We start from the raw sequence: 10,565 nt of genomic DNA on the forward strand, positions 1-10,565 counted from the left end.
ATGAGGTCATAAGGAGCAAGGTTACCTCCCCTTTCTCTGCTTTGCCTGACCAGAGACTTTGGCCCACCCATGAAAGAGAGACATCATGGCTTTCAAACAAAGCAAAGTGGCAGTTGGTCGAGACCATCTTTAAAGCTAGGACTAGTTGGTTTAAAGTGGAAATGAAAATGAAAGAAGTTAATAATTAACATTTTGTATTATATCAATATGTAATGCAAGTGTTTTTTTCATCTCCAGATCAGCACTCGCTCTCGCCCCTGCTTTCAGGTTATTTAAATGTAACATGTCATACCTGATTATAGTCCTCAATTGGCCTGTAAATGTCAGAGGCTGGTATCTGCCCTAATATGGAGTATTTAGGTCTGAAATACACACAAAACACAGAGGTATATGAGCAATTTGTAATACTTTGTGTTTAGGTATGGTGTGCCAGAGAAGTACAGAATTAATTGTTAGGTGTGGTGATTAATATCTTAATGTTCAACACACTCTCCCACTAAAAATGTGTGTGTTTATTAGTGTATAATTGTGGGTGTATGGTAATGTCTTCCTACAGCTGTGTCCTGAAGATGACGGTGAGCATGGAGAAACCAATGGCAGCAGCCAGTCCCAGGTCAGGGTTGAATAGCAAGGTGAGGATAAAGGTTACAACCCAGATCAGCTGAAGATAAGAAAAAGAGTCATAATGAGTAACAAAGGGTAGTAAAACCATTCAACAAGTCTAGCAACGCTTATATGTAGCAACATGACATTGTTAGATGCGTATCGGAAATGAAGGAACATGTAGTTTGATTTGATTACAGCACCACAGAAAAAGGCCATGTTGTTACCTAAATGCAGCTCAATCAGCCTGCCTCAGGTGTATTTCATCAGCTGATAGTAATTGGGTTATTTTAATTTGTCATTCTTATTTGTTCATTTCCTGTCACCTTAGGGCCCCCACAAGAGGTAGCGATTTTGGAGAAATGTTCAGTCTTTAAGTGAAATTTGCAGTTAGGAAAATTTAAGAAGCATAGTATAGTAATTTGTGTTAATATCCTAACGTTGAGCATGCAAAGTTGAGCTTGGTATTAGTTTACATGCATACTGTACAGTATGGATTCTGCAGACTTCTGGCAGTCTGTAGCATGCTGGTTTAACATGCTAACATTTAGCTATCATGCTAACATTAGCAAGAAAAACACAGTATGTTACAATATAAGTAAGGATGACAAGAAATGATAATTAGTTTCAGGGGTTTCTTGTGCTGAAGAAGTTTTTATGAAGAAAGCACTGCTTATCTGAGCAGACATCTGACATCTTAGGAAGCATCCGCTTGGGAAGCACTGGGATTTAAGATGTTTAATATAAAAAGAAAACAATATGGACATCTATACATCCTGTTACCAACAAATTAATGAATCTATCCTAAAACCTTAAACATTTCCTTGTCTACCTTTTAAGACACTCACCATGTCTACTTTGTTGCTCCTCCAAAGTGCACGGACGTCCATAAATTGTTTCATCATTCCATGGAGGTTAACAAAGATGATGGCGGCCAGCACTGCCTGCAAAGTGAGTCCCGTATAATACAGTTAATATGGAGCACTCTAGTTTTGAGGCCAAAAACATGAATCTGAGTTCGTTTTTTTGACTTCTGGTTACACAGGCTGCAAACAAATGGCTAAGAGTTGTTAGTTTTTAGTGTGTTTATAGTATTTATAGTCTTCATTTGATTTGGGGCGGCTGTGGCTCAGTGGTAGGGTGGTTGCCTGCCAATCGGAAGGTTGGTGGTTCGATCCCTGGCCCTGCAGTCCCACGTCGAAGTGTCCTTGGGCAAGACACTGAACCCCGAGTTGCCCCCGCATCGGTGAATGTGTGTGAGTGTTTATCTGATGAGCAGGTGGCACCTTGTACGGTCACAGTGTATGAATGTGTGTGAATGGTGGATGTATCCTGTATGATGTAAATCGCGCTTTGAGTAGTTGCTAAGACTAGAAAAGCGCTATATAAATACAGTACATTTGAATTGACTTGATTCCCATTCACAAGGTCTCGATTTGATTCAATAACCAGCCAGTTTATCCCTAGCCAAAATGTAGCCTTTTTTGGAGCATTAGTTAACCACCTTGCCAACAAGCTAGCATGTCATAGTTTATACCTATGGATTCCTTAGGTCTTCTAGAGACTATACAACAGATTGTTTCTGGATTGAATCAATATCATATTCAAAAGAAAATTTAATTTTTAATAAGTTTTAATAAAACCCTAGTGGCTTAAGTCTGAAGTTGAATAAATATCTGTCCCTGGCCTTATAGCAACACAACCTCAGCCATCTATATTTTGATGAGGAGGGCTTATAATTATGCAAACTCATTAACTTGGACACGTGTGTATGCTCATGCTTGTGCACAGATGTGAACACATTTAAAACCCCACACACACAGTACCTTTGGCAAATCTTCAAAGAGAGTTCCAATCCAGAGAGTGATGAAAAGGATAACTATTGCTGATAGAGCCCCGGCAACCTGCAGTGAAGACAGAGGGTAGATAGAGACATGATGAATAGAAATCAGGAGAGAAATCAGAGGAAGAGAGTTAAAAATTAGAAACCATTAATGATATAGTGGTTATTAAAGTGATTTGGTAAATAATAATGAGAGGAGTCATGGCATCATCAGTTGAAGTCTCTCCTCTCCTCTGTAATGGGCCTTAGCTGATTAAGTGTGTTGTCAGACTAAATTGGTTTAGCCTTTTAGCAAATCTGTTTGTGTAGATGGACTTCAACGATGTGAGCAAAAATCAATTGCCTGAGTGTTTTTTAATGATGCCACTTAACGTTGATTATGACCCATTTCTTCACTCCGTTTAACCTGTAAGATAGCCCAGCTTTGTAGCTATGGGCAGAGTGAAGTGTTGTAATGAAAATACTGATCTGAAAAATTATCTCATGAAACATCCTTTTCAAGTTTAAAACCAATAAGCATATTTCTAAATGTTGTTGACATCCTTTTCAGCTGTGTGGAATTAATACAGGGCAAGCTACACCTATCTTGTAAACTAAATAAAGAAAAATCATTCCAGCTTTTGAAATTTAACTTTATAGTGGTACATCAGTAGCAGGATGTAGCAGCCGTAGTAGTATACTACCTAGTAGAAGGCTAGAGTATGTCAACCATAAACGCAGCTGTGTTAATATTGTTTTAATGCCAGGTGTGTGGATAATGATTTTGTATTATGTGTTGATTTTATTTTTTTAGAGAAAGTTCTGCCAGCCTGTTATTGTGCTACACAAGATACAAAAACAGTATTAACATTCATACAGTAGCCATTTTAAGGTCTAATATCAGGAGCTAAATATACGGGGCCGTTATTTATGGAATGGACCACCGGAGAAAAATAGGGGAGGGTCATGTCTTTTTAGGGTCATCCAAATTTTTTAAGTCTAGGGGGGAGGATCACCTAACTTTTATATTCATATTTATATTTATATTGTTCATCTTCGGCAGCTTTACCTATGCTAAAATATACGATGACTGAGGAAGCCTAGTGACGAGTCCATCGCAACCAGTTCACATGTTGAATTTGTTATTACCCAGGGTGCTTTGTTGAATGATCTCAATGTTTTATTTGAAGTAATGCAGTAAGGAAATGTGCATTTAGTTTAGGACTGTTTTCATAACAATGTTAGTGAGTAAATCCACTGAAATGGCCAACATAATAGTGGCGTGTGATGTGTAATATGAGAAGGCAGCTGGTTAGTCATGTATGTCATGGTTGTAAAAAAACAAAGGCTATCTTTACATCATTGCCAAGCACAAACCAGAACGGACGGCATCAATACATTGTTGGCGAGGGTCATGCCTTTTTTAATAGAAAAATGTATTACTGGCAAAGGGAGGGTCAAAAAACCCTCCGGTAAACCCTTAAATAGAAAACGAACAGTCCCTAATTGAAATTATTCAGATTTTTTCTCCCCGGAAAGGGTGGGTTTTTAATATTTTGCCTTTAGGTTTCTTTACTTCTTTGTTAATTCTGTGGTGACTTGTGTAACATTAGCAAGCTCTTCCCAAAATTAGATTTTGATTCCAAGCAGTCGTCCTGGTTAAAAGGTAAGTTCCCTTGTGAAAATATATATTTTGAATGTGAACTGATCCTTTAAAAGTCAAACATGTTATTTTGTCATACTTATTTTGTAAAATGTAAGTCTCAAACCAGACCTACTCAATTCACTGATTTCTAAAATCATGTATTTAAATTATTTCTGTATAGAGAGACAGGAGCCCTCTCACAATGTGGAATGATGTCCACTTAGACCAACCTGAGTTTTCCCTCCTGTGCTCTCCTGAACCATGGTGCGAGACATGGAGCAGCTGATGGCGAAACACTGGAAAATTCCACCAATGCCGTTACTCAGACCCAGGGCGATTAGTTCCTATACCAGGAAGAACACACTATAAATATACAAGGTATCAACCTTAAAAGAGCAGATCATCCTTAATTCTATCCATACCCTCCTTACCTGGTTGCTGTCCACCTTATATCCATATTTAAGGGCAAAGATTCTTCCCAGTGAGATGGCGATGCCATAGCCAACCACAGACAGAGCAAAGGCATCCCCGATCACCTGACCAAACAGAGAGGCAGTTGGGAGAACAGGCGGCTGGAGGCTTGGAGACATGGAGAGTAGAATACATCGCCCATTACAAATATATTTTTCATATGTAAGCAGATTGCTGTGCTTGGTGTGTGTTTCTTACCCTGAGGGAATCTCGCCCACCACATCCACTCCATATTTCTCCTGCAAGTTAACTTGCCAGGAAATGACTGTAGCAATAATAATCTGGAGAAACAGGTAATACAAGTATATGTATAAGTGGGTTTAAATGTAATAGTGTGTGTTTATCTTTGTGAGGAACTAACTTTCCATAGAGTATATTAAAAGTGTATATACATATTCCTGTATACTCACACTAATCATCTCCACAGGGATAGGAACAGGTAGTTTTTTACTCAAGTATGTGTTGAGCTCTTTAGCAAGGATCAGGCCCAATATAGCAACAATACTGACCACAAGAGTACCAATGTTTGTCTCTGGAATGAGATAGCATATCTCCAACACAGTCTGGAAGGAAAGAAATAACATCATAATTGCTTAAAAACTTATATGGAGAAGCACAAGAGAAATAAGTAGCACAAATATACACCGCATTTATACAATATACGCAATGTTTATGTTATATTCTTGTCCATCACTGAGAAGAACATCAGCTCTATTGGCTTGTAATCATAGGACGGTGGCGAATATCTCCATGATTTTTATGTTTTGAAGATAAAAGCCTGCTCATAGGATAGATATATTATACTTTCCTCGATGAAGTTTTAGGGTTAACAGTTGACATTCGTTAACTTGTAGAAATCACTAAGAACTATCCAAAATGCTATGGAAATATTTAATGGTTTCAGCCTTACTCTGTACAATTAAATCGAAACATGTAAAAGCACACAGGTGTTGATGACTGTGTTCCTTCTTACGTATAACAACGAGAAGGGTCCACTGTATCTCAAAGGGCTGATGCCAAAGGTGTATTTGAGCTGGGACACAATGACGTGGATGGCAGCGCCTGTGGTGTAACCTCGGACCAGAGGCTCAGACAGGTAGGTTACAACGAAACCAAACTGGACTAGACCGAGTAGAACCTACACATATAACACAGAATGAAAAACACATGGAGCTTCACATTATAAGAAGGAAGTACAAACAAAGCAACTTGCTAGTGCAACGTTTGCACTAACTAACTAAATCTTTAATTGACAATGTGTGGGTGCACTTTGAAATAGCAATTTTGGACTGATCGGACTATGTAAATTCTTAGTCAGGGACACCTTTAGTGATGACAGCATGTCTGTCCAAGAAACATCAACACCCAATGGGGAGATTACTCCCACATATTTGGTATCCAGACCAGAGAATCTCTAATTTACCTGAAATAATCCGGACATGAAGGTGACAGCTGCAGCCACTCGGACCCTCTCTGCATCCCGGGAGCCGATATCAACTGTGCTCGAGTTGGTCAAATTGTCCCATATCATAAAGTTGGAGTCTGGGGCCAATCGCTCTGTCACCCCTCCTATCATCACACTCATGACCGCATATGTTCCTGAAGAAAGGAGACAGAGACAAAACATATTTTTGTTGGCCATATAACAACATATTGGACATTGTGAGATATTTTACGTGCCCTTTTTCCCCCTCACATTTTCCTTCCTACCACGACTGATGGTGTCAAATGTGATACACAATGATCTGTCAGAGTGAGACCATTTGTAACCATTTCGTTATTTTACATTTTTGTTTTGTCTGTGCCCTTCTCACTAGTTTGACAGATGTTACAAGTGGATGTATTTACACTTACAAATCAGAAATGTGCAAAAAAAAAGAAGAAGAGTTTTGAAGTTGTTGAGCTAGTTTGGCCAGCCCTGGTTCCAGAAGTAAACATCTTATTCATTTTCCCTTAGACAAAGTTACATATTTTAACCCATGTTACCCATATTTTAAGCACTTCTATGGCTTGGATCAGCAGGAAACGCTGCCAAATAAATCATCAGTACAGAGGTTAACAACTGTTTTAGAAAATACCTGCCTCTTTGATAAAAAGCCAAAAGGTACAAGCCTGTGTACTTAAAAAGGAAGTTAACAACTAAGTATGGCGCAGTGTTTTAAACACAAATTCAACGTTAAAGCATTTTTGAATTTGCTACGACTCCAATTCTTGCCTTGGACTTGCTTCTTCCCCATTGCACTGGTGGCAGAGGCTCAGGGGCATAGCAGTATTTAGCCCAGTCTGCCATGCCAATGATGAGTATTGATGTTGAAATAATTAAAACTGGTGGCCACAGCACAAACTATATGGTCGTAATATACGGAAATGCACAATACAAAATATTACTTTGATGAACCAGTGGCTACTGGCTATTTTATGCCAAAAATAACGCCAAATATCCATTGTTTTTCCCCTATAGAAAATTCTGCAGCGGTGCACTGTCAGTCCATGAATGAGACAACCATCTGTGGTTAGTTCACGTCTGTAATGGCAGAACGGATGAATGTCTAAGCTGCTTGAGCCTGGTGAAACATTGCGGGTAGGCTTACCAACGGTTAAAAACAGGCGCGGTAGTTAGCAACACACTGACGTGCTGACGGATTTAGTGTTTTAGGATTTAGTGTTTTAATGATACATATGATACAAACCAATTGAGATGTGCTTGGATGTGCCAAAGATGAAGTAGATGAGGACTGGGTAGAAGGAGGAGTAAAGGCCAAAGACTGGAGGAACAGATGCTAACAGGGCATAGGCCATACCTGCAGGGATAACAAAGGACAAATAGGATTCCCTACAACACAGTAATAACAGCTATAACAAGTAAAAATATTAAGTAGTAGGATAATGCAAAACCTTCAGATTACCAAATAAAATAAACTAATTTTAACATTTTTTCATCTCTTCTACCTGTCCACCCCTCGCTGCATCTCAACTGAACTCATCCCCTGAACCTCCGTCCTCACCCTGCGGCAAATGCATGATCCCCACACTGATTCCAGAGATCAGGTCACCCAGGGCATTTTCTCTGATAGAGTAACGCGGCAGCCATGAGACAACAGGAACACTACCCAGCAGGCAGCTCTTTAACCTGGGACCAGAACAGCTGAGTTTGTGTGTCAGGGAGACAGACAGAGAAAAAGAAGAGGCAGAAAGGTACATTATTTTCGGAATATGCTTTAATGTCAGTGTATGTGTCCAGTCTGAACTACAGGTCACTTGGCTGATGTTGCATTAAAATTTAATTCTCTCTGTCTGTTTAAAATCATTAAACGCAGAAAACAGTATGTTTAGTACTTTATGTACTGTATGAATACTGATTTATTCTGAATGTAATTGCTGTATGCTTTTGTGCAAGAGAAAATGTCTGAATGTGGAAAGAGATTAGTTTGTAAGACACAGTCAACTCTGACTGGCCTGTGTATGTTTAACAGATTAACTTGTACTTTAACAATTTCAACATTTTATTTACCTGTACTGTGACTTTTAATGTTGTATCAAGATCTCCATCACGAGTGATTCATTTTTATTGCCATTGCTTATTACCACTGTGCATGGTTGCATGGTTCAAGAAAATGGCTATAATTGGTGTTGCTTGCATGTACTGAATGTGGATACTGCTGATGGGTAACTTTACAAATGTCTTGCTGCTTTCTGTCACTCTACATGGCTTCTAGAGAAAGCTTATGTTGTTGATCTAGCTGTCTTTATGGTGTCTTATTGACTTCTGTCTGCACATTTTAACCTGTACTTATGTCTTGCTGTTTTCTGTTGCTCTGGTCTGAAAACGTCTGGCCAAAGGACTACAGTTAAAAATTAGCCAGCTGGCTAACACTGGCTCATTTACAGAGATGTAGATTATTGTAAGTTGTCCTTTAGAAATAAAATAAATGAAAATAAAGTTTAAATACACACTAAATTAGATGTGGGCAACGTTACCTCATTGACCTTTTGACCTTCTCAGACAGAGATGTTTTTGAGTCAGACTTTTGTGCCATCTCATCCACTGCTCCCTCGTCCAGGATCTCCCTGTGCACGCTGTAGCCCCCCCGTCTCCTCTCTGCCATGGCTAAAACTAGCTGTAACACAATCGTTCCATCAATATTACACAATGTGGGCATTATATTTTCAACAGTTTTTCTATTTATAAGAAAATACCTAAAAAGATATCTTGAAGAAAGCTGAACATATTACTATATCAATAGTTAGTCTTACTATTTTTTGGGCACAATAACAGCTGTAAAAATACAATTAGTTAGTTTCATGGTTATTTATGTTCTGATCGCAATCCCTCTGGGACTAAACAGTTTAAAACTTTTGATCATAATTACCTTGTGTGTTCCAGCTGAAAAAATGCTCTTTGTTGAAAATATTTATTTTACAAAATGCCTAGAACCTTCTGAATCCCTGAGATGAACCATTCATATTTAGTGTAGGTTTTCAGAAGAGTGATATGATTAGTTTTCTATACCGATGTCTTTTATTCGTTTTTCCACTTCAGAGGACATGAATCCAAGTCGATATCTGCTCAGGGTTGTAAAGAAAACCGTCCACCTAAATTAAAAAGTATTTACAATCATAATATGGCACATCCCTCTTTATGAAGAATTAATCCTCTCTGTGTGTCGTGGTCCTCAGGATTCGTATTAAATCTGCTGTAGAGTTTTCTATCAGATCCAAGTGTCTCCACTGCTTTTTCTTGCAGCCAACAGAAGAAGGTAAGGTTTCATTTTAAAACCCACAATTCTCTGAGAAAATAAACAAAACAAAAAAACTTCTCAGCCTGCTCGCTTCCTCAGACTTGTCTGAGGCTGAGATGGTCTCTGTCTATGTTGTGGCTCCACTGCTGTGACTTGTGACCTTGAAGGGAAATCTAGAACTCTATAACGGACATTGTTGTGGAGGGATAGGGCAAAGGTGAAAAAACAGATATGGTAGCAATTAGAGTTTGTTTTTTAAATATAGCGAGTTAGTTCTTTTTTGTAGTTATTGTCATATGTTTAATTTATTGTGTCAATCATCTTTGCCCTTGGAAAAAAATGGTTCAACATGCAACCAACATATTCTAAATGTAATTTTGACTTACAGGTAAATACAGCATGCTACACGCAGGAAGCTAAACTAAGTTCAGATAAATACAGACAGAATTACAGAATATACAAATATGTATTCAATTTACACCAGACAGTCTTAGCTATTTTTCTCTCTGTGTTTTATGTCTTTTCTTTTATCTCTGTGTGATTAGATTAGTCATTTCAGCTTAGTCAGGGTTGATCTTGTTAATTTATAATTGCACCACAGGAAAGTTAATGGGAGGGTCTGTGTAATCAATGGAAGGAAAGATACTGGTTAACTAAGTAGGACAAACAACATCCTTTCTTAAAGACACAGTGTAGTTTATATGTGCATTAACAGGCATTGACACTTTCATCTGCTCAGTCACGTTTGTCTCTATTTTCCCCCTCAGTGAATCAGAAAGATGAAACTTTCAAATCCCTTAAACAACAAGACTAGGTTGAAACCTAGTCAATGGCTGAACTGGTCAATGTGCTAATTGTGGCCAAATTGTTACACAGACAGTCAATGGTAGTATTTATAATGTGAATTCCTGGATTTTAAATGTTCATCTGCAATCAGTGTTGCCAGCTATTTTCCAGTAAAGGTAGCTAGCACTAGCTCCAAAAGTCACTTATGTTTGCCCGATGATGTCCTATATTTATTTGCATATACAGAAAAGGTAAAAGAAATCAAAAATAAAACCTTTTTAAATAAGTACATTTCTATAATTAAAAATAAAAATAAATCTACAAATGTAGGAAAAAGATCTAAAAAATTATTTAAACATGTATTGTTTATTAGAAACATCCTAATCAAAAGAAAGTTTTAAAGCAAGTGCCAACATAACTATGGAAATTTACCACAACTGAACTTCCACTCCCACAGCGGGTTGGTGTCATCCTGCCCCCCCCCCCCCCCCCCCCCCCC

The 10,565-nt window shown here is 38.3% G+C and overlaps 1 protein-coding gene and 1 long non-coding RNA gene across 3 annotated transcripts in view; one reads left to right on the forward strand and one right to left on the reverse strand.

Annotated features, from left to right (window-relative positions):
• Positions 1-633, forward strand: part of LOC116692575 (uncharacterized) — a 3,821-nt gene extending 3,188 nt beyond the window's left edge. Inside the window, exon 3 of the long non-coding RNA XR_004332730.1 lies at positions 557-633. This is a non-coding gene — a long non-coding RNA (uncharacterized LOC116692575). The remainder of the gene's footprint in view (positions 1-556) is intronic.
• Positions 1-9,519, reverse strand: part of slc26a6.2 (solute carrier family 26 member 6, tandem duplicate 2) — an 18,561-nt gene extending 9,042 nt beyond the window's left edge. The window contains exons 1-14 of one of the 2 annotated variants that reach the window (XM_032520961.1): positions 8,912-9,519; positions 8,520-8,655; positions 7,547-7,686; positions 7,232-7,342; positions 5,965-6,140; positions 5,515-5,679; positions 4,952-5,104; positions 4,740-4,822; positions 4,502-4,649; positions 4,301-4,414; positions 2,430-2,507; positions 1,452-1,547; positions 555-661; positions 293-362 (exon numbers count right to left, since the gene is read on the reverse strand). In XM_032520961.1, the coding sequence (XP_032376852.1) occupies positions 293-362; positions 555-661; positions 1,452-1,547; positions 2,430-2,507; positions 4,301-4,414; positions 4,502-4,649; positions 4,740-4,822; positions 4,952-5,104; positions 5,515-5,679; positions 5,965-6,140; positions 7,232-7,342; positions 7,547-7,686; positions 8,520-8,647 (1,569 nt within the window). In that variant the 5' untranslated portion in view covers positions 8,648-8,655; positions 8,912-9,519. Of the gene's footprint in view, positions 1-292; positions 363-554; positions 662-1,451; positions 1,548-2,429; positions 2,508-4,300; positions 4,415-4,501; positions 4,650-4,739; positions 4,823-4,951; positions 5,105-5,514; positions 5,680-5,964; positions 6,141-7,231; positions 7,343-7,546; positions 7,687-8,519; positions 8,660-8,911 lie in introns of both variants that reach the window. The other variant, XM_032520960.1, reaches the window with a different exon arrangement.
• Positions 9,520-10,565: the final 1,046 nt, after the last annotated feature.

This window comes from Etheostoma spectabile, chromosome 7 (genome assembly GCF_008692095.1).
Source record: "Etheostoma spectabile isolate EspeVRDwgs_2016 chromosome 7, UIUC_Espe_1.0, whole genome shotgun sequence".
Lineage (NCBI taxonomy): Eukaryota > Metazoa > Chordata > Actinopteri > Perciformes > Percidae > Etheostoma > Etheostoma spectabile.